At 49.7% G+C, this 21,939-nt stretch overlaps 1 protein-coding gene across 1 annotated transcript in view; it reads left to right on the top strand.

The window, feature by feature from the left end:
• The first annotated feature begins 4,287 nt into the window (after positions 1-4,287).
• The window catches only part of ubr5 (ubiquitin protein ligase E3 component n-recognin 5), a 28,406-nt gene continuing 10,754 nt past the window's right edge, over positions 4,288-21,939 (top strand). The window contains exons 1-33 of the mRNA XM_067237278.1: positions 4,288-4,496; positions 6,551-6,595; positions 6,838-6,919; positions 7,247-7,323; positions 8,616-8,735; positions 9,281-9,384; positions 9,430-9,602; positions 9,901-10,060; positions 11,129-11,278; positions 11,728-11,939; positions 12,242-12,358; positions 12,467-12,577; positions 12,732-12,886; positions 13,402-13,519; positions 13,697-13,881; positions 14,201-14,313; positions 14,642-14,754; positions 15,209-15,352; positions 16,034-16,145; positions 16,258-16,412; positions 16,633-16,830; positions 17,058-17,268; positions 17,500-17,626; positions 17,756-17,907; positions 18,106-18,201; positions 18,346-18,469; positions 18,892-18,989; positions 19,137-19,294; positions 19,635-19,726; positions 20,146-20,292; positions 20,448-20,566; positions 21,096-21,222; positions 21,635-21,764. Coding sequence (XP_067093379.1) covers positions 4,435-4,496; positions 6,551-6,595; positions 6,838-6,919; positions 7,247-7,323; positions 8,616-8,735; positions 9,281-9,384; positions 9,430-9,602; positions 9,901-10,060; positions 11,129-11,278; positions 11,728-11,939; positions 12,242-12,358; positions 12,467-12,577; positions 12,732-12,886; positions 13,402-13,519; positions 13,697-13,881; positions 14,201-14,313; positions 14,642-14,754; positions 15,209-15,352; positions 16,034-16,145; positions 16,258-16,412; positions 16,633-16,830; positions 17,058-17,268; positions 17,500-17,626; positions 17,756-17,907; positions 18,106-18,201; positions 18,346-18,469; positions 18,892-18,989; positions 19,137-19,294; positions 19,635-19,726; positions 20,146-20,292; positions 20,448-20,566; positions 21,096-21,222; positions 21,635-21,764 — 4,287 coding nt within the window. The 5' untranslated portion in view covers positions 4,288-4,434. The remainder of the gene's footprint in view (positions 4,497-6,550; positions 6,596-6,837; positions 6,920-7,246; positions 7,324-8,615; positions 8,736-9,280; positions 9,385-9,429; positions 9,603-9,900; positions 10,061-11,128; positions 11,279-11,727; positions 11,940-12,241; positions 12,359-12,466; positions 12,578-12,731; positions 12,887-13,401; positions 13,520-13,696; positions 13,882-14,200; positions 14,314-14,641; positions 14,755-15,208; positions 15,353-16,033; positions 16,146-16,257; positions 16,413-16,632; positions 16,831-17,057; positions 17,269-17,499; positions 17,627-17,755; positions 17,908-18,105; positions 18,202-18,345; positions 18,470-18,891; positions 18,990-19,136; positions 19,295-19,634; positions 19,727-20,145; positions 20,293-20,447; positions 20,567-21,095; positions 21,223-21,634; positions 21,765-21,939) is intronic.

The raw sequence follows: 21,939 nt of genomic DNA, 5'->3' as shown, positions 1-21,939 counted from the left end.
GCATCAGCGTATGAATACAGCACCGTGAACACGACTTCCAAGGATGGGGCACTTGAACCCTCTGTTAAATTCCCAGACCAACCTGTTCACCCATGGCCTCCAATGACTTGTCATGTCCTGATGCTTTTATAACCAAAGTGGATTCTCTAGACCCTGGTCTTGGACATCAGATTACTTGTATTTGTATTTGTTTTAAATACGTTTTTTAAACTTGTTATGGCTGTATTAGTGTTTTGGGTGTGATAATGTAATAATATACAATAATGTGGAAGTGAGGGGAGTATCCACAAATAAAATGTCTAAGTCATGCAATAATATAACATTTATTTAAAAAAAACTCTGGGTGGCACACAATGGGTTTTAAACAAATCAGGATAGTCTAAACAACACAAACTTACCACAGACAATAGATGTGTTTATCTGTCTGTGACTGTGTGTATAGCCTACGGTCGTTCTCGCTGGTTCTGTCCAACAGGCTGTTGTTTGGACTGCTGCCCTCCCCCAGAAGGAGATGAGTCTGGGCGAGGGGATCTGGGCTGGGGGTGGGTCTCAGCGCAGGCTAGGGGCCTGAGGGTCCGGGCTGGGGATGGGGGCAGGCCAGGGGCCTCCTCCTCTGGATGGATTAGGTAAGTGGCAGCTGTCTAGACTGCCCTTTACTGGGCTGAGGTGGGGAACAATGCAGGGCTGTAGTCAGGGACAATGGGGAAACACACACACAGACACGCAGTTCTAGGCCTGAGTAACTCTGTCCAACTTTTGTTCCAAAGTGGCCAAACATTGCATTTCATCACTGAAACCGTGATTGTCTTTGGATTCTGTCCTTTATGTCATCTGTTTGAGTCTGGTCACAGTGTTTCATTGATAACATGGTACAGGTACACTGAATGTAGCACACATGAAGACTGTTGTGTCTTATCAAGCACCATCTGACAGGCCATACCACAGCCATGTTACAAGACTGTAACAACTCATTAGAAATAGCTTTTGAATGAATGTATTGCGTTCTTAGGACGATAGTGTGACTGTGATGGAATGGACTACAGTTTTCTTGGGCTCAGTCTCAGGAGACATACTTTCTCAGATGCCATCTAGCCACTGCCTCTCCTTTCTCCCTTCCCTGTTCCCTTATCAGCAGGCTCTCTGCCCCTGGATGACTTGTCAGACTGGTGGGTGTAGCAGTGCTGGTGAGGCTGATTCCTGGGTTGTGCTAGCCCACATTTCCTATATTAACACATGAGGCGGAATTAGATTTCAGCTACCCCCACACTCAACTGGTCAGCCCTGCCCTCAGTCTCAAAGATGCCACGGCCAGCATTGAGATGGGGTATTTTAAAGCCTCACTCCTTATCGTGTTACAGAGAATCCCAGCAAGAACTAGGGCTTCTACTGTGCAGCGGCTGAGTGACAGGAGCTGGTGCTGTGGTGGTGAACTATGCCTGTGTGTTGGTGCAGCGTAATGGTAGTAGAGGGTCACATTTAGCTGAGGCTTGTGGGTCTAGGCCTGGGTTGTGGGTTTAGGCCTTGGTATGTGCAAGACTGTAAATTGTGTATTGCGTCGTTTATACTGTATAGACTTCCCTTTGTGTGTATCTTTGCTTTTGTCTTATTACACACAATGACAAGAGGCCTTTGCCTTTTTACCTTTAGAATTCAGGTTGATGAGAGGTAAAGGAGGTTGTGATCAAACCACATCATCAAACCAACTTCATTGTAAAGTAAAGTGTCAGTTAAACTGAAGTCATGACAGTGTGAGGTTCATTGCTCTTTGAATTGTATTCTGTCACATCATCCTAGTATAGCTGCTATATAACCTACAATATATTCAGGACTATGTGTGACCCTGGGACAATTATACAGCAATTCCCTGGGTTTAGGTTATTCTGTTCCACCTACATGTCCATATTTATCTCATTGGAGGCCTTGAATCATCTAAAAATAAGTCATTTGACCTGATTTCTTTGGTCGTATTTGTCCAGACATTGATAAGAGGTTATATTTAGCAGTGGAACCATGGACTCACGGATCCGAGTTCATCAACCTCAGGATAGAAGATAGCTTCCTGAGTATTTCTGTTTCTATGAGAACTGATGAGACAGACATGTCCATTGTAAGCTATTCCAGATACTATTATGACACTTACTCTTGTGATTTATAAGAAGATATTACCTTTTTTCATTAATCTCTAGCACAATCTAAATAGCCTAAATAGCCTAATATGCTAAATAGTCAAAATTGCAGGAAACAACATCTTGACAGGGCTCAGAAAAAATAACGTTATTAGCCCTCAGGTCAGGTTACTTTGGGGGCACTGTAGAATTGAAATAATGTAAAGGAAATTATCATCAATCATTGATTGATGATCATCAAGGTTGCGTGAGCAATAGCAAGCTTTCATCTTTTTTCAGAAACATTTTGCAATACCTCTACTCTGTGAAAACCAAAAGGAGCTATTCCTGGTAAGGCAGGTCAGTGTGAAGAAGATCAGCGAGGCAGCTTTGGTGGCAACAGTACAGTTCATGTTGATTTAGGGCAGTGTGGACAGAACGGCAGTGAGAACGGGACTGTTCAGAGTTGAATGTCAGATTTTGGACGGTCCTGTATGCTGCCAGGCATAGACTCCTTATTCTTATTCCTAGGTTGTCGACAGACCTAATTAACATGCCTGGGATTCAAGTCAACATTTATTTTGAGCACCTTTATCTTATTTTGAACATGTTCTTACAGACAGGACCTGACAGGAGGAGACACCATGGTTACAGTTCCATACAGTCACATTAAGAGCTGGAACTATTATCAGATTTTTCAAACTATCAATTTCCATGTGTGCACAGACTGTAGAGTTGATAAGGGGACAAATCAGTTTTTACTTCAAAAAGCACATAAAGTCAGCAGAGGAAGGTTGGGACTGGGGAGTGGGGGGCTGTTTTGAATACATTTAGGAAACTCAAATCAAACATGTTGATATTTTAGGATGAGCACTGCAGTGTGTGTTTGTGTGTGTGTGTGAGTTTAGGTGTTAAATACAGTAGGAAGTACTATTCTGTCTATACATAAGAACTTAAATGTGTGTGCTCCTTTATTGAATGTTGACGATATCATCAAGTTTCAGGATGAAAAATACAGTGAAACTTGGTTTTTCCAAGTTGTCAAATTGACCAGAACACGATGGAATGGTATGTCCACCACAACTGTATGCACCTGCCCACCACAGCAAATTCCTTGTTTGTGAACACTTACTTGGCAAATAACCACAAATCTGATTCTGATTCTGATGGAAAGGTTAAAGAGAAATTCTGCCATCTGCTGGTAAATAAGATAGACACCAAGAATAGAGCAAATACATTTCCACCTTCCTTTTAAAAGGGTGAAGTCATCCAGTGAACAAATATGAGATATCCATTTTGGACTTTCACCCTATGTCTATGGTTTCTCCAGTGTCAGTATCATGCCTATGTATGCCTATGCACATATCATAACTACAGTCCATAAGCAGTTTGTGGGACATTAAATTAACGTTTGTTCGTGCCATATAGGAAAAGTTAATGACTCTCAAGAAGGGATTCATCTTAGTCCATGGACATTCGGTAATTTAGTAACCCAGTTTGGTTATCTTAGAAAGCTTCTGTTGTCATATGTTTGCTAAATCCCTCAATAACCCCCATGTTATTGCAGATTATCTCACCCAGCCTCTGCTCCTATTGGCAGTGTTCCTTCATGCATTCTTGCATCTGTTGGGATGTCACTGAAAATATGCAACACAAAACAGACACACACACACACACACGTACAGACACACACACACACACACACACACACACACACACACACACAAGTCAGACTAAATACAATGTTTGTAGTTCAGTGTTGGGGAAGCTCTGGAGTTGCCTAAATGTAAATCAGGTCAATAAGTCTAAGCTATTTTCATGTTAGACACTTCCGTTTTCTAATATTACATCATGTGACTGCTGAAATAGGTGCATGATGCTTTGAGAAATTTAGTACATTGGGGGCTTTCCTGTACTTACTAATACTGACTTGTACCTATTCAGAATATTTTACACTCATACAGTCATGTAACAGTACAGCTGGTTCATTGTGATATGATGGATCAATGTCATACATTCTGTATTTCTGCTACATTGTATAAAATTGTCTTTTATTGCCTTTCTTCTCAAAGCCAATCCAATTCAGTATAACATAGTCTCTGTTTCTGTTCAAGGTCCAACCAGCAGAGAGGTTACATGTGCACTAATCAACACAGAAAGAAGAAGCTTGGTAGAGTTAAGATGGCGGCATGTGGGTGAAGAGGCTGTGGATCTAAGCTCGGGATTTTTCGACATAAAAGATTTCTATGAATCCTGATATTAACAAGGGTTGAGAAAATAACATTTCCCCCACACTTCACACATTTGTGTGTGAATTTAGATTGAACCCATGACATCTATACACTTCGTGGTTCACCCGTTGCCCGGGACCGAGGATCAGCTCAATGACAGGTATTTGTTACGGGCGGGGGAAAAGCGTTTAAATCAATATGTATGTGTAGGGTGTGGTTCATGGCGACTATCTGTATGTTTTGCAGTTATGTAAAAATTGTCATCTCCGTGTCATTCGTTAAAATATGTGACGACCCCCACGGATTTGAAGCTAGGCCCGGCATAATGAACAAACACTGCTGCCTTGATATCGCTATGCTATGCTAGCTAGTATGCCAGGTATTGTAGGTTGTGTAGCTTATCTCGCTAGCCATCAATCCCATAGACGTTGACTATACAAGCTAGCTAGTCCCGGTTGTTAGCATACCGTTAGCAAGCTAGTAAGCCGTTCGTTCACTCTGCTGAAATGATTGGCTGATAGTCAAAGTTGAGACAGACAATGCGGGTTGGGGGATGGGGTGAAAAGAGAGGGAACATGATCAGTAATAGCCTATTTTAGGAATAATTATACGTTGTTTGTAAATCAGCATTTACATATTTGTCTATGTCACACTAACGTTATGTTTGTGGAAGGCTTGTTATCGATTATCAATAAAGACAGCTAGCTAGCTAGCCTGCTAAAAAGGGCTAGGTTAGAAGCTAATGTTAGCTGGCTACTTTGTTGCTAGCTACGTTAGCTGGCTGGCTAAGTAAATGACAAGCTACGCCTAGCTCAACTTGCTAGCTAGCTGTTCAGTGTCTGGCCACTTATCGGCAAGTGGAGTTTTTGCCTCATTGCTATTTGTAGAAGACAAACGTTAGCATAACGTTTATTTAGTCATCGACTATATATCTACCAGATAGCCAATAAATGATCCAGCCTTGTTAATGTGAAGCTACAGTAGCTCTGTTGAAACAATTTGCAATGGCTGTGAAGTGGTTAACTGTTTTTGTAAACACACCTGCCAAGACATATGTTGTTTAACTGCATAGTTTAAGTCACAGCTGAAAGAATGTGTAATGACATAGTATTGTTTGCGGGGTAGCTGGCAGCATTCATTGCGTGGACAACATCATGGAACAGTTCAGTTATGTTCCTGATATTGTGACCTGCATTTTGTCAGTGCAGGTGATTTATAGTAAACCTATTTATATCATCCATTGAGATCAAACTGACTAAGGGGATGTTCTACTTTTCAGATAAATAGGCTGAAGTGTCATAAAGTGTATTTCAATTTGACCTTGGGAGGAAATGTGAGGCTTGAATCTTGGACATTATGCCTTACATCGTCTACGCAGAAATGTTTTCCACCCGACCGTCCTAAAAGAAACAAAGGGCTGAGGTGGTCTGTACATGGCTACAAGGGTGAATACTCACATGAACTAATGTGATGTAGAATGACAGTTATTCTTCTTTAGGTTAAGTCCTAGCTCCCTCTTTTGAAACACAGGCATGCTCTGCATGCATGTGGTGCTATGGCTACCATGTGCTGTTGCAGTCCCCTCAGCTTGCTTACCCTTTTCCTTACCCCTTTTGGAGCATACAGTTGTCAGAGGAATACCTTTCTCTAAAATAGAAAGGACAGCCCCATTTGTTTACAAGATGAGATTCCTGGAGTAAATTGCTGGTCACATTTCTCTGTCGGAATGGCAATGCTGTCCAAATGCATTTCCTATAAGACATTTTGATATATTGTACCAAGTATTGAAGTGGTTGTTGGTCAGTGGTGGACAAAGCAAATGTGCCATTACATCTCTTCCCGTGCTCAATTGTTGATTTAATCGGTAAATGTCAGGAGACACCTGGCCATGCTATTTGATTTTCCGGATTGATCTGCAAATGTCTGTGGATCGGCTGCAACTGATGTATTCGGCCTCAATGCCCTGTTTTCCATGTCAGCAGACACCATTCTTCAAATCGACTAACTTAATCTAATTAGACTTAATGGCGTGATATGCAAAATAAACAGATGTCTCTCTCATGCATTGTGCATGACAGGCTATTTCATGTCTTGTGGAAGGGCATGGAATCCCAAGGTGTCTTATTAATTCTGAAACGATAGAGAGGGCACAGATTCACACCACGAATGAAAATGAACTCCTTCAACTTACCGTCTTTTCTTGGCTCCCAACAGGCTCCGCGAAGTCTCAGAGAAACTTAACAAGTATAACTATAACAGGTAAGACGGCTCGGCGACTTGAACAATTTGGCTTGAGAAGTTGCGTGTGTTCTGCAATGTGACTGCTGAAGTCTAAAAAGCAAGGGCCATGTGATGGATGAGTGTCAGGCCATAATCAGAGTTAGAATAACATTCTTGTTGTTATGCAATACAGTGTGGTTTGGTTTGATGTCTGTTTGAGCTGGAATACAGTATTCTTATGTTTTCTCTCCTGCAATTTTTTCCCCTTTTCTCCCGTGTAGTCATCCACACCTCAGTCTGTTGGAGCAGGCCACATTGAAACAATGTGTGGTTGGACCAAGTCATGCTGGCTTCCTATTAGAGGTATATTGAAGGACATACCCAGATAATCACCACCACATAACTAGTACAGGACCATCAATCAGTTATGCATCGAGTACACTTTTAGTTGCTGCCATGGAACCAATAAACAACAGAATTATAGCTGAAAGTGCTGTTCACTTGTGAAAAGGTTTTGTTCTTGGAGACAAATGCACGTGAGGGAAAGCTGGCTTCATTGATTCAGCTACATGGCTGTTCTGTTGAGTTAATTAGCCTAGATGTTAACTTGCCTGCACCGTGTCAGACCTGGCAGAGTAGGTTGCTGTTATGTTATTAAGTGGATAAGAAGCTTTGTTTTTTCTTTTCCAGGATGGACGTGTTTGCAGGATCAGCTTTGCAGTCCAACCTGACAGACTGGAGCTAAGCAAACCAGATGGCAATGATGGGTGAGAGCTCTAATTCTGAGACTTTTTGCGGAAACATAGGACAAACTGAAATATAATTGAGGGATAGGGAATCTCATCAAACTAATATAGCACATGCGTATCCATAGAGATGATTAACATTAAGAAATGTTCACTAGGTAAAAATCCATAGATCTACAGCTTAAAACAAACGAGTTGAGATTGAGCCAAACCCTTGTCATGGATTTGCTAGCTTGAGTGATCTCATGTCCCCAATGTGTGCTTCTAGAATCCTGGCAGTGTTTGCCTGGCAATCCGATAGGTTTTAATACGGTTGTGTTAAGATGCATCACTACTGTAGAGGTATTCCTATGAAGTTGATAGACTGCCTTCCGATAATTAAGTTCATTCTTCTTAAACTGCAATTAACACATGGCCATTAACCGGTAAACCAACAAGGCTTTAAGGGATGCCTTATCTGTAAAATGGTTTCAGTGAGACGGTTGCATTGATAATCGAGTGTTTCCCTTTTCTCCTTTCATTTAAATGAGGAATAGTGCCTTTTGGCTGTTGCTAGGCTTTACGTTGGCTGTGACCATGTATTCTGTGAGTTTCATTGATACCCTATACATCTTGCCAACAGAGAAGGATCCAACAGTGATTTAAGAGTTTTTTTTAGGCCTCTCTAGTTGCTAAGCGTGCATGAGAATCACCCTGAGACAAACTGTGGAAGAATGTGACCGGTCTAAGCTTTTCTGCAGAGCACATGTTTTGTTGCCTGGCACGATGAAATAAGCTGAACTTTTCAAAAAGAAAATGAGATGGTTTCAGATGGTAATAGCCTCGCAGTCAGCATCATTGTGGGTTTCTGGGTATCCTTGGGAAATGAGAACTGCAGATCTTCAATCAGTTAGACAGCTGACTGGACTAAGCAGGCACTGTGGAAAAAAAGCCAGGACCATCCTAAATGCGCCATATGATCTGTGATGTGTTTTTGTGCTCCAGTAGACTTGTTATAGACGGTACCAACCATGTTAACTGTATAGGAGAAAGCAGTCGCAGCCCTAAAAACCCCAAGAACCTTTAAAAAAGGAAAAGTCTTGAAGGAGGAATGAGTTGCAGCCAATTCAGATTCCCAAGGGTGTTGCCATGCTAGCCTCCACCATTACCCTCCCGTTTTGGATCTTAAAACAAAAACCAAAAAAACCCCATAACGAACAAAGCATAAGTAGAAGCCCAAACGGGCCTCAAGACCTGGTGTTTCCAGGTCGCCTTCTAATAGGTCCCCCGTGGGCCCATAGGTTTGTAACTGATCTCCCATCTTTTGTTTCCAGTTCAAAGTTGAGCAGTGGTTCAGGGACAGGAAGGACCCCCAGGCCAGGCAGGACTAGTGACCCGCCCTGGTTCCTGTCTGGTTCTGACACACTGGGCAGACTGGCAGGCAACACCCTTGGGTAAGTTCTGTCAGGGTCGGCGTCAAACTGGCAGCCTTCTTGTGCATACTAGTGGCTCTCTGTGACACTGCAGGAGAATTCATCTTCTGTGTGTCGATGGCTGGAAACGTCGGCCATGTTTTGGCCGAAGGTTTTTTTTCTCCTGAGGTGATGCAGACCTGACCGCCTCAGTTTTCCTGGTAATTGAGGCCGTCAGCCCCTCAGCTCGTCTCCGGGGGCTAATGTAACACACCTCTTATTGAGCCCTGTACTCGGAACATTTCGATTTTCCAAGGTCTTTGTAGTCCGTTTGCTGATCCAATAAAACTCCAGGCCAAAATATGACCAATTTCGAGCCATAGAGGAAATTAAATGCAGGCCTTTCTGGTACCAGACTACTGCTTCCTCTATTTAGTTGAATGATGCTGGGAGACTTCCCAGAAGCTGTACTCGGTCTCATCCAGCTGTCTCCCGGCTCTCCCCCTGCTGCTCTGTCAGTGTCCTGTGTGCTGTCTGCTGTGCTGTCACTTCTCCCCTGATCACGGCCTTGTGCTGCCCTGAAACAGGAGTCGCTGGAGCTCCGGAGTCAACGGAGGAGGTGGAGGCGGAGGAGGAGGTGGCGGCAGTGGAGGAGGCGCAGGGGGAGGGAGCGGAGCAGGGGGTGGAGGGGGCGGTGGAGGAGGAGGCGGAGGAGGAGGAGGAGGGAGCGGTGGAGGGGGAGGAGGAGGAGGGGGCGGCTCGTCGGGGCGGTCCTCCACTGCTGCCCGGGACTCGCGCAGACAGACCAGGGTGATCCGGACCGGGAGGGACAGGGGCTCCGGCCTCCTGGGCAGCCAGCCGCAGCCCGTCATCCCCGCCTCCGTCATCCCCGAGGAACTCATCTCCCAGGTAACACACACAGGACCACACGCCTCACATTTGATACCACCGTATGTGCTAAAACGGCCAATCAATTACTCGTGCCCGACGAGCTTATCTCAAGGACGGAAAGGAAGGATATGTTTTTATAGGATTTTTTTGACCTGCTCTAAATCTTTATTTCAGTGTCCATTGATTGTACCATTGTGGGGGAGGGGAAACATTGTGGGAATTGTAAGAGCCTAATGGAATGAGGCAAAGAACTGGACACCACTGTTCAGTTGCCTGTTGGAGTGCTCAGGTGCTCATGCATGCGTCCCTCCCCCAGGCCCAGGTCGTGCTCCAGGGGAAGTCTCGGAGCGTGATCATCCGAGAGCTGCAGCGCACCAACCTTGACGTCAACCTCGCCGTCAACAACCTACTGAGCCGCGACGACGAGGATGGAGATGACGGAGATGACACGGCCAGCGAGTCCTACTTGCCTGGAGGTTAGTAGTCTTACCTGCCTAGAGGTTAGTAGTCCTACCTTCCTGGAGGTTAGTATTCCTACCTGACTGGAGGAGGTTAGTAGTCCTACCTGACTGGAGGAGGTTAGTAGTCCTACCTGACTGGAGGGGGTTAGTAGTCCTACCTTCCTGGAGGTTAGTATTCCTACCTGACTGGAGGAGGTTAGTAGTCCTACCTGACTGGAGGAGGTTAGTAGTCCTACCTGACTGGAGGAGGTTAGTAGTCCTACCTGACTGGAGGAGGGTAGTAGTCCTACCTGACTGGAGGGGGTTAGTAGTCTTACCTGACTGGAGGAGGTTAGTAGTCCTACCTGACTGGAGGAGGTTAGTAGTCCTACCTGACTGGAGGGGGTTAGTAGTCCTACCTGACTGGAGGAGGTTAGTAGTCCTACCTGACTGGAGGAGGGTAGTAGTCCTACCTGACTGGAGGGGGTTAGTAGTCCTACCTGACTGGAGGAGGTTAGTAGTCTTACCTGACTGGAGGAGGTTAGTAGTCTTACCTGACTGGAGGAGGGTAGTAGTCCTACCTGACTGGAGGAGGTTAGTAGTCCTACCTGACTGGAGGAGGTTAGTAGTCCTACCTGACTGGAGGAGGGTAGTAGTCCTACCTGACTGGAGGAGGTTAGTAGTCCTACCTGACTGGAGGAGGTTAGTAGTCCTACCTGACTGGAGGGGGTTAGTAGTCCTACCTGACTGGAGGGGGTTAGTAGTCCTACCTGACTGGAGGAGGTTAGTAGTCCTACCTGACTGGAGGGGGTTAGTAGTCCTACCTGACTGGAGGGGGTTAGTAGTCCTACCTGACTGGAGGGGGTTAGTAGTCCTACCTGACTGGAGGGGGTGAGTAGTCCTACCCGGGGGGGTTAGGGATGCTCGCCTGACCTCCTTTCCCATGCAGCTTGGAAGTAGACCACAGTATTGCCTTCTTAGTCAGTCAATCAATAGAAACCGAATCAAGATGGTGGCTAGGCAGCGTCTCTCACACAGTTTGAGAGGTTTTCATTGGCAAGATGGTGACCCGTTCCTCTTCTCCCCGACCCGTGGGACCTGCAGAAGACCTGATGTCTCTGCTGGACGCTGACATCCACTCAGCCCACCCCAGCGTCATCATAGACGCCGACGCCATGTTCTCCGAGGACATCAGCTACTTCGGCTACCCCTCCTTCCGGCGCTCCTCCCTCTCACGCCTGGGATCCTCGCGAGGTAACTTTTCTCATCGCAGGAGGCCCTGCTGCTTGTGGATGGGAGTCGAGTTGGGCGGGGGAAGTAGAGCTATCTGTTGAGCCGTGCTCTGTGGGTCTAGTCCTTGTAGTGAGCACTCTGAGAAAGGCCCGCCAAGCTGTGCTGTATAGCCGACCCCCCACCCCCACCCCTGCGGCCTAGCATTACCAGCCGCACCCCTGCAGCCTAGCACTACCACCCCCACTTTAAACCTGCATGTCTCTCTCTGCCCCCCTCCCCACCCCCTTCACCTCACATCATAACATGTGAGCGAGCGTGCTGTCAAATTACCAGGCCGCAAATGGCCTTCTCGACGTTGAATCAATTTAAAGTCTCTCTCTTTCTCTCTCTCTCTGATAATGCATTGTGACGGGTCTTTCCCAGAGAGTGGCTTACTTTTATTCCACTGGTGTGACCCCATTGCATACCAGTTCTCCTTCTCCCCTTAGAGCGCGACTCTGAGCTGCTGCGCGAGCGCGAGTCCGTCCTGAGGCTGCGCGAGCGGCGCTGGCTGGACGGGGCCTCGTTCGACACCGAGCGAGGCTCCACCAGCCGGGAGGGGGAGCCCAGCCTGGACAAGAAAAGCATCCCCGTGCAGAGTCCTGTCTCCCTGGGGGAGGACCTGCAGTGGTGGCCTGACAAGGTGGGAGCTCCGTGGAGCTGGGGCTTGTTGTTTTTTTTTCTTCTTCTTCTTCCTGGGGATGGTCTGTATAGGTAGGGGGTGTTATGGGTGTGGAGGTACTGGTGTATACACGGAACGCCCCCCTATTCATTTTGTGCACACGCGGAAGGTGAACCGAGGTCGCTGTGACCGCCGATGAAAAGAGCTTTTCTAGATTCTTTCCCTCGTCCGAGCGCTCTCTCAGGTGTTTTTCCAGAAGCTTCCGTTCCAGGAGGTGTCCAGGGCTGACTGACGCCTCTGTGCCTCTGGTTGTCTCTCCTTAGGACGGAGTGAAGTTTGTGAGCATCGGGGCCTTGTTCTCCGAGCTGGTGGCGGTCAGCTCTAAAGGGGAGCTCTACCAGTGGAAGTGGAGCGAACCTGAACCGTACAGAAACGCACAGGTGAACTGCAACACTGATTTGGACCTGCCTCATAACGGACACGGCAGTCTGATACGTTTCTGTACGTAGAGTGCGTCATGTAATGTGAGGATGCCCTCTTCCAATCAGAACCCCTCTATCCACCACCCCCGTGTGTCCTTCCTGGCGCTGGCCAATGAGAAAATCACCCTGCTGTCGGCCAACAGCATCAGAGCCACCGTGGCCACGGAAACCAACAAGGTAACGGCACTGCTCCACCTACCGACGACGTCATAAATCCTAAAGAGAGGGCGCAGAATGTATTGTCTAGAACCGTCCAGCCTTTAGCACAAGCAGTTCCCATATCCTGTTCTGGCGGGCTAAATGTCTAATTGTTCGGGGTGTGTCTGAGCAGGTGGCCACCTGGGTGGATGACACCCTGATGACGGTGGCCTCCAAGCTGGAGCACAGCGCCCAGACCTTCCCGGAGCTGCAGGGGGAGCGCATCGTGTCCCTGCACTGCTGCGCCCTCTACAGCTGCGTCCAGCTGGACAGCAGCCTCTACTGGTGGTGAGTTCTCCCTGTCTGGAAGGACAGAGACGGCCCCACCCAAGCCTCGAACCAGCAGCGTACGGCTGTGATTCCGACTGTGGTAGTGTCAGGGTAGGGATGGTGAAGAGGTTGTCACTGTGTGTTCTCGGGTGCCGAGCTTCTGGTGGTTCGGCTGCTGTGAAATGAATGTTCTGAGGGATAATCAGCTTTTATCTTTTGACGTAAAGCTGTATCTCTTGAAAGATTGGAATGTAATTACACAGTTGATCCCACTCCTGATATTCAGCGTTCACATTTTCTTACAAGGACTTCAAAGACTTTTTCCAATCACGCAAACTTGAAAACCCTTTAGCTCCAAGGAGGAAGTTGTCAAAGTCAAACACCAACTCCCTGTTCTCCCTCATATTTTAAGTGCTCAACTAACACAAACCCAAACATGGGTGCTTGCCTGTTGAGTGACAGTCCTGGGTTATAATGTTCCGATAATAAGTGTTCTGTTCTTTTTGGTTTTAACGCTCTCTTGTTTCCTGCAGGGGTGTCGTGCCTTTCAGTCAGAGGAAGAAGATGCTGGAGAAGGCTCGAGCCAAAAACAAGAAGCCAAAGTCCAGCGCAGGCATTTCCTCAATCCCCAACATCACAGTGGGCACTCAGGTGAGGGTCTGGGCACTGCAGTTCTTAAGGTCTGGCAGCAGGGATTAGGTTTGGTGCTGCGGTTCTACATGATCACGGGCAGCCACAAACCAATATGTATCCAGTATTTGTTTTTAACCATCAGCATAGCAGATTGGATTGACAGGTCGATTGAAATGCTTCTGGTGTCTCTCCCAGGTGTGCCTGAGGAACAACCCCCTGTACCACGCGGGCGCCGTGGCCTTCTCTGTCAACGCGGGCATCCCCAAGGTGGGCGTCCTGCTGGAGTCGGTCTGGAACATGAACGACAGCTGCCGATTCCAGCTGCGCTCCCCCGAGAGCCTCAAGAACATGGACAAGACCACCAAGACCCAGGAGATCAAGTGAGTGTCTCCTCACCCCAGCGCGCTTACGTCATCCGCGATGACCTTGATGCTAGCCCGGTCCGGACCCATGGCCTGCTTCCTGACTGGGTTTGACACGAGAGAGAGCTATCTGTCAGGGTCTGATTTTAGACCGTGTCAACCAAACTGGATTGCCACTCTCTAACCTGTGAAACTGCCGTCTGTGGACTTGTCTTTGACACGGACGAAATTCTCCTTTGTTCATGCTGCCTATCACATGCAGCTGTTGCACTTGGCCATTAGCCAGCCCGTTTCACATTCATTAACACCCCCTTCCCCTCCTCCCCTCCCCCCCCAGGACGGAGAGCAACAAGCCTGAGCTGGTGAAGACGGAGATGGGGCCCCCTCCCTCCCCAGCCTCCACCTGCAGTGACACGTCCTCCATTGCTAGCAGTGCCTCGCTGCCCTACAGTACGTGCCCCCCCCCTCACCACCTCTAGTCTCTGGGGTCCTCTTGTTTGTTTCATCAAACAGATGGCACAGCTGGTCTACAGGAAGCCTGACATTAGCCATCTCCTAAATGTTATTCCTACACCATAGGCTCAAAGATAAGTTTTAAGTGCAATATGGTTTAGCAATAAATAAAGATATGTTGGCATGGATATTGGGCTCACTTGGAACATGTTTGCGTTTTATGGGGGTATTGATGAGTGTGTGAGCCTGGTTGATTGGAGTCAGTCCTGCTGTGTCCTACGTGTGTGTGTGTGTGTCGCTAATGTGTGTGTGTGCTGTGCTGCAGAGCGGAGGCGCTCCACCCCCGCTCCCAAAGAGGAAGAGAAGGTGAACGAGGAGCAGTGGCCCCTCAAGGAGGTGGTGTTCGTGGAGGATGTCAAGAACGTCCCCGTGGGAAAGGTGGGTGCGGCAGAGGACAACAGGTGCCACCCTCACCCCCCCCCCCCCCCCCCTTCTGTGGGGAGGCGGGGGAGGAGAGCCTAATTGTTTTGAGGACTGTGTGAAGTTGTTGTAACGTACCTAACATTTTGTGACACTAGAGTTTTGGTATTTTATTATTACGAATAGAGTATCAAATATAGAAGCACTCGTTCAGGCATATGTCCTGAGACAAATGTATTTCTGGTTAGTTAGCGTTTCAGTCTCAGGTCCGGTGCAGCTGCTGTCGTAAGCAGAATCAAACTGCAGTACTGTCTCGGTTGGAAAACAGTTGGCATGTATGCAGTCTAACTCTTTAACAGCTGATGTTTTCTCTGTCTCTCTCTCTGTCTCTCTCTCTCTCTCTCTCTCTCTCTCTGTGTGATGCACCTTCGCGATGCCCTTCATTTTCAACAGTTTTTCCTTCTAACCCAAGGTGCTGAAGGTGGATGGGGCATATGTTGCTGTGAAGTTTCCCGGGACGTCGAGCAGCGTGAGCAGCCAGAGCGTCGTTCCCGCCGACTCAGACCCGTCCTCTCTGCTGCAGGACTGCAGGCTCCTCAGAATAGACGAGTTACAGGTACACCTGCAGACACACAGCTACGCCTGGTTATACCTGGTTACACACAGCTACGCCTGGTTATACCTGGTTACACACAGCTACGCCTGGTTATACCTGGTTACACACAGCTACACCTGGTTACACACAGCTACGCCTGGTTATACCTGGTTACACACAGCTGCGCCTGGTTATACCTGGTTACACACAGCTGCGCCTGGTTATACCTGGTTACACACAGCTACGCCTGGTTATACCTGGTTACACACAGCTACGCCTGGTTATACCTGGTTACACACAGCTACGCCTGGTTATACCTGGTTACACACAGCTGCGCCTGGTTATACCTGGTTACACACAGCTGCGCCTGGTTATACCTGGTTACACACAGCTACGCCTGGTTATACCTGGTTACACACAGCTGCGCCTGGTTATACCTGGTTACACACAGCTGCGCCTGGTTATACCTGGTTACACACAGCTACGCCTGGTTATACCTGGTTACACACAGCTGCACCTGGTTATACCTGGTTACACACAGCTACGCCTGGTTATACCTGGTTACACACAGCTACGCCTGGTTATACCTGGTTACACACAGCTACGCCTGGTTATACCTGGTTACACACAGCTACGCCTGGTTACATCCATGTTTTTTTATGTCAGGGATCTGAGGTCTGCGTTCTGTCCCTCCTCCAACAGGTTGTTAAAACAGGCGGCACGCCTAAAGTTCCCGATTGCTTTCAGCGCACCCCGAAAAAACTCTGCATCCCAGAGAAAGCCGAGATCCTGGCTGTGAATGTCGACTCCAAAGGTACACCTGCGCGGTCCTGCGCGGTACTGGCACCGTTCCGGTCAGTCGGTCTGAATAGTGTCTGGGTGTGTATGTTGCTCTAATCTCCCCCCCCCCCCACCCCCCCGTGCAGGAGTCCATGCCGTGTTGAAGACGGGGAACTGGGTGCGGTATTGCATCTTTGACCTGGCCACCGGCAAGGCGGAGCAGGAGAACAACTTCCCCACCAGTAACCTGGCCTTCCTGGGGCAGAGCGAGCGCAACGTGGCCGTGTTCACCGCGGGCCAGGTGAGGCCAGCGTCCAGAGAGACCGGACACCGCTGTACACATGAACACAGTGCCAGACGAGTGTTCGAACCTCCTGCACGGGACATTCATTCCTCGTGTGTTTACGTGTTGGTTCACTGGCAGAGACGGACGGCTTCCTATATTTGTACCTGGCCTGTATTCCTTCCTCGTGCGGCTTGTTTGACCTGGATTCTTCTCGCCCCCCCCCCCCCCCCCCCAGGAGTCTCCCATCATCCTGAGGGATGGCAACGGCACCATTTACCCAATGGCCAAAGACTGCATGGGCGGGATCCGAGACCCCGATTGGCTGGACCTTCCGCCCATCGCCAGCCTGGGCATGGGCGTGCACTCCTTGGCCAACCTGCCCTCCAACTCCACCATCAAGAAGAAGGCTGCTATCATCATCATGGCGGTCGAGGTAAAGCCCGTTTGATGTGGGGGGGGGTGACGTTCAACCATGCAACAGGCACCGCCTGTGTACGTGTCCTTAACAGGCATTTTACACTGTGCTATAATCATATCATCACTTTGATGAAATAACTCGAACGTAGCGAAGCAAGCACTACCGGTGCTGTGTATGTAACCAGAGAGTGTGGTCAGTGCTGTGTGTGCTGACGCTGTCCTCCCCGGCCGCGTGCCTTCCAGAAGCAGACGCTGATGCAGCACGTGCTGCGCTGCGACTACGAGGCCTGCCGCCAGTACCTGGTCAACCTGGAGCAGGCCTTCCTGCTGGACCAGGGGGGCCAGGCCCTGGGCGCCCTGCTGGGGCACCGCTGCGACGGCAACCGCAACGTCCTCCACGCCTGCGTCTCCGTCTGTTTCCCCGTCAGCAACAAGGAGACCAAGGAAGAGGAAGGTAAGTGCTCCAGGGCCCGGCCGGGGCCGCCTGTCGCCGGGAGCCACGCCTTGGAAGTCGCCAAAGGATCGCGTGATACGGGACTGACCGATGGCTTTGGGACTTTTCTGTTTGTTTGTCCTCCCTCTTTCCCTCCCTCCCTCCCTCTTTCCCTCCCTCTTTCCCTCATTCCCTCCCTCATTCCCTCCCTCATTCCCTCCCTCCGTATAACTGGGTCTGGCTGTGTTCCAGAAGCTGAACGGTCCGAGAGGAACACGTTTGCGGAGCGCCTGTCGGCCGTGGAGGCCATCGCCAACGCCATCTCCGTGGTCTCCAGCAACAGCTCTGGGAACCGCACAGGCTCCTCCAGCAGCAGAGGGTAAAGCAAGCCCGCTCCTCTGAGGACAGCCTGGTCGTCTCACTCAACACATCTGGATTTAACTGAAGTTCTTCTTCTTGTTTATCATAACCCCTTGTCTGTGTGTGTGTGTGTGTGTGGTGCGTCCAGTCTACGTCTCAGAGAGATGATGAGGCGTTCTCTGAGAGCCGCAGGACTCGGACGCCACGAGTCTGGGCCCTCGTCCAGCGACCACCAGGACCCCGTGTCTCCGCCCATAGCCCCGCCCAGCTGGGTGCCTGACCCCCCTCCTATGGACCCAGGTACACACAGACCATGATGCACCACACACACTGGAAGCCATTTGTGTTGTTATTATTATTCCGTGCCCCTGTCAGGGAGGCATCGGTTACAGTAAGACCGTACCTTAGGAAGCCTGGCTCGGAGCGCAGCTACATGCAAATGCAGCTTAGTGTGCAACCTGTGTCTAACCGTGGCTTGTTCCGGATTTTTCCTGGCAGATGGTGACATTGACTTCATCCTGGCCCCAGCTGTGGGCTCCCTCACCACTGCCTCCACCGGGACCAGCCTAGGACCCAGCACCTCCACCATACCAGGTCTCACACACACACACACACAGGCTCTCACACACTCTTTTCACCTTAACCTCCAATCTTGGAACTGCTTAGCTCAGAGCTGAGAAATCCCCCCTCTGTAAATGTCCTTGGATGTGTGATGTTGACTGTTGGCCCCGCCCCCAGGCCCGTCCTCGGAGCCGTCTGTGGTGGAGTCTAAGGACCGCAAGGCCAACGCCCACCTCATCCTCAAGCTGATGTGTGACAGCGTGGTCCTGAGGCCACACCTCCGCCAGCTGCTCTCCGCCAAGTACGAGACTCACCCTCTCTCTCTCTTTCCTAAACTCCAAAAGTCCTGTCATTTCCTGACTCATTTCCTTAACAAAAACTGCTCTGTAGGAGTGTTCTTAAAGCGCAAGTGCAGCACTGCATGTGGACAGTGCGGCTCTGGGACTTCTTGTTTGGTCTCTCTGCGGTAACTCTCGGAGGCAGTTATTTTCCGTTCCAACATTGTCGGAGTAGCAAAACAGGGGGGGGCTCTTCTAACGGGTCTGTCGGCCAGTCTGCACAGGAGACTGAGAAAGGAGGTGTTTTCAAACTGAACCCTTACCTCCCTCTGGCCCCAGAAGCAGTTTTTTTTCGGTGTTGTTTTGCAGACGGATGGTGTTGTGTTCTCTCCCCCCCCCCCCCCCCCCCCCGCACTCTGTCTGAAGTGTGTTGTGTTTCTGACAGGGATGCCCGTGGAATGACCCCCTTCATGCTGGCGGTCAGCGGGAGGGCATACCCTGCCGCCATCACGGTTTTGGAGGCGGCACAAAAGATGGCCAAGGGTAGGACGCGCACGCCACACTGCAAAACAGCTCACACTTACTCGTCTGCTCTCTGTGCTCCACATCAAGAGGGCATGCGTCGTCGTGTGTGTGTGTGCTCCGCGCCTCTTCCCTCCTCACTGTGTGCGTGTGTGTGTGTGTGTGTAGTGGGTGACCCTGGCATACTGGAGAAGGAGGATGCAGACTCTGTGTTTATGGAGATGATCTGCCCCTCTGGGACCAACCCGGACGACTCTCCTCTCTACGTCCTCTGCTGCAACGACACCTGCAGCTTCACCTGGACCGGCGCCGAGCACATCAACCAGGTCCGAGCCGCGCGCGCGTGTGTGTGCGCGCGCGTGTGTGCGTGCGTGTGGGGGGCCAGTCAGCCCTCAGTAGATGCTGGGCAGATGTGGTTGATTTTGATACTTTTTGACAACCTGCCAAAAGACATTTGCCCACATGGAGGTTTTCCCTCCTGATGTGTTGTGTTTTGGTGTGTGTGTGTGTGTTTTTCACACCACAGCAGGCACAGGCTCAAGCCTAAGAGGGTTAGGTCTGCAAGCATCATAAGACCTGTGATTTATTCACACCCTCACGCCCCCTTCCCCCTCTCTCTCCTCTCTCTTTCTCTCTGTGTGTGTGGGTGTGCGTGCGTGTGTGCAGGACATCTTTGAGTGCCGGACCTGCGGCTTGCTGGAGTCCCTGTGCTGCTGTACAGAGTGTGCCAGGGTCTGTCACAAGGGACACGACTGCAAGTAAGTACCTCACTGGTCGCCATGGAGACAGCCCAGCTTACTGCTGCCGTCTGCAGTGGCTGGTCTCCAGGTTTTGTAGCAGTCACGGTGGCTGTACGCTTCTACCCAGATGCCAACTGGAATCTTGTTTTCATTGTGTGGGAAGGATGGCAATAATTAAATGGATATTATGTGTTTATCAGGGGTGGGAATCTTTTGGTACCTCACGATTCGAAACGATTCTTGGGGTCACAAATCGATTAAAAATCGATTAACAATTTATTGCTTTTTTTTTTTTTACATTTCTGAATCGATGAGAAGCGCTAGAAGACTGAATCGCGATTCAAATGTGAATAGATTTCCCCCCCCCCACCCCTAGTGTTTATACTGTGTATGGTTCCATGTATCCTCCACCACCCTAATTCCTGTCTCCCCCTCAGGCTGAAGAGGACCTCCCCCACAGCCTACTGTGACTGCTGGGAGAAGTGTAAGTGTAAGACCCTGATCGCTGGCCAGAAGGCTGCCCGCCTGGACCTGCTCTACCGGCTCCTCACCACCACCAACCTGGTCACCACGCCCAACAGCAGGTGGGTCCCCACACACACACACACAACCCAGACACACTCTTCTGTGTTCTGTTGATTGTCAGCTGACCTGGCTTCATCCACATGACGCAAGTCTTTTTTTGTTTGTTTGTTGGCAGCTTAAGTGACTCTCTTTTGCTCTCCGTCTCTATCCATAGGGGGGAGCACATCCTCCTCTTCCTGGTCCAGACTGTTGCTAGGCAGAGTGTGGAACACTGCCAGTACCGGCCTCCGCGAATCAGAGAGGACCGGAACCGCAAGGCAGCCAATGCCGAAGGTGGGTGCAGCAACACCTCTGCCCCACAGTGGGGGGGTCATGTCACTGCTCAGAGCCCTGGGGTAGCCAGACCCTGCATGGATGCTGGCTGATGTTACAGGCTCCTATTCAGGGGGTTGGTGTCATGTGGAGCACACAAGAATGCAAATGCGATTGAGTTCCACTTTCCTGCACCTGGACCCAGCGCACGTAGTGACAACAGGCATCTGGCTCTCTTCTCTCTGGCCTCCTTTTTCTTGTTTCTCACTTTCCTACCCCCTCCACACTGTCTCTCTCTCTCTCTCTGTTTCTATCTCTCTTGCTTTCTCCCTCTCCCCTTTCTCCCTTTCTCTGTTTCTCTCTCTACTTTTCTCTGTTTCTCCTCTTTCTACTTTTCTCTCTGTTTCTCCTCTTTCTCTATTGCTCTTGCTTTCTCTCTTTCTCTCTCTCCCCCTTCTGTTTCTCTCTCTCTCCTTTTCTCTATCTCTGCTTCTCTCTCTGTTGTTTTCTAATATTTTTGGAACTCCCTCTCTCTCCCTCCCTCCCCCAGACTCTGACATGCCCGACCATGACCTGGAACCTCCCCGCTTCGCCCAGCTGGCCCTGGAGAGGGTTCTGCAGGACTGGAACGCCCTCAAGTCCATGATCATGTTTGGCTCCCAGGAGAACAAAGACCCGTGAGTAGACAAGATGGCCGCCAGGGCTTCTTAACTGAGCAGGATCGTGAGGATGTCGGAAAGCAAATCCTCTCCCCATTTAAAATCCGAAGCGATATAAGAGATCGATCCCCGCTTTCAGTGGAAAGGCCTTTTGCTTGCCCCTCTCTTGGCACCAAGACGCAGCCATGCAGGTTGTACCAGGAACCATCTCACTCGAGACGCATGGAACGCTTCCTGGAGCTGGGCTGAATTCTGCCTGTCCCGGAAACCTTTCTGTGGCGTCATAGGCTGAATGCACAGAGGGGGAGGGGCCACTCGCTTTCCCACAGTATCATGTACCTGTGGAGTCGTCATACGTTTTCAACTCGCCTCTCTCTCCCTCTCCTCCCTTCTCTCGCCTGTTTACCGCCCCCCCCCCCCCCCCCCTCAGTCTGAGTGCCAGCAGCAGGACTGCCCACCTCCTGCCAGAGGAGCAGGTGTACCTGAACCAGCAGAGCGGCACCATCCGTCTGGACTGCTTCACACACTGCCTCATTGTCAAGTGTGCCCCTGACATCACCGTAAGTAGGGCTGCCTCGCCCCGCCCCCCCCAACACACACACACTCGCACAGACAGACGGGACCCGAACCCCGAGTCGGAAATCATGCACATTCACTTTTACTAATCAGACGTCATCCTATGTGGATCCCAACACATGGACACCAAAAGATTTCTGAAACCAAATTGTAATAGGG

The sequence above is a fragment of the Osmerus mordax genome, chromosome 6 (assembly GCF_038355195.1).
Source record: "Osmerus mordax isolate fOsmMor3 chromosome 6, fOsmMor3.pri, whole genome shotgun sequence".
NCBI classification, from domain to species: Eukaryota; Metazoa; Chordata; class Actinopteri; order Osmeriformes; family Osmeridae; genus Osmerus; species Osmerus mordax.
The sequence above is the reverse complement of the archived record's forward strand: the minus strand, read 5'-3'. Positions and strand labels throughout refer to the sequence as shown.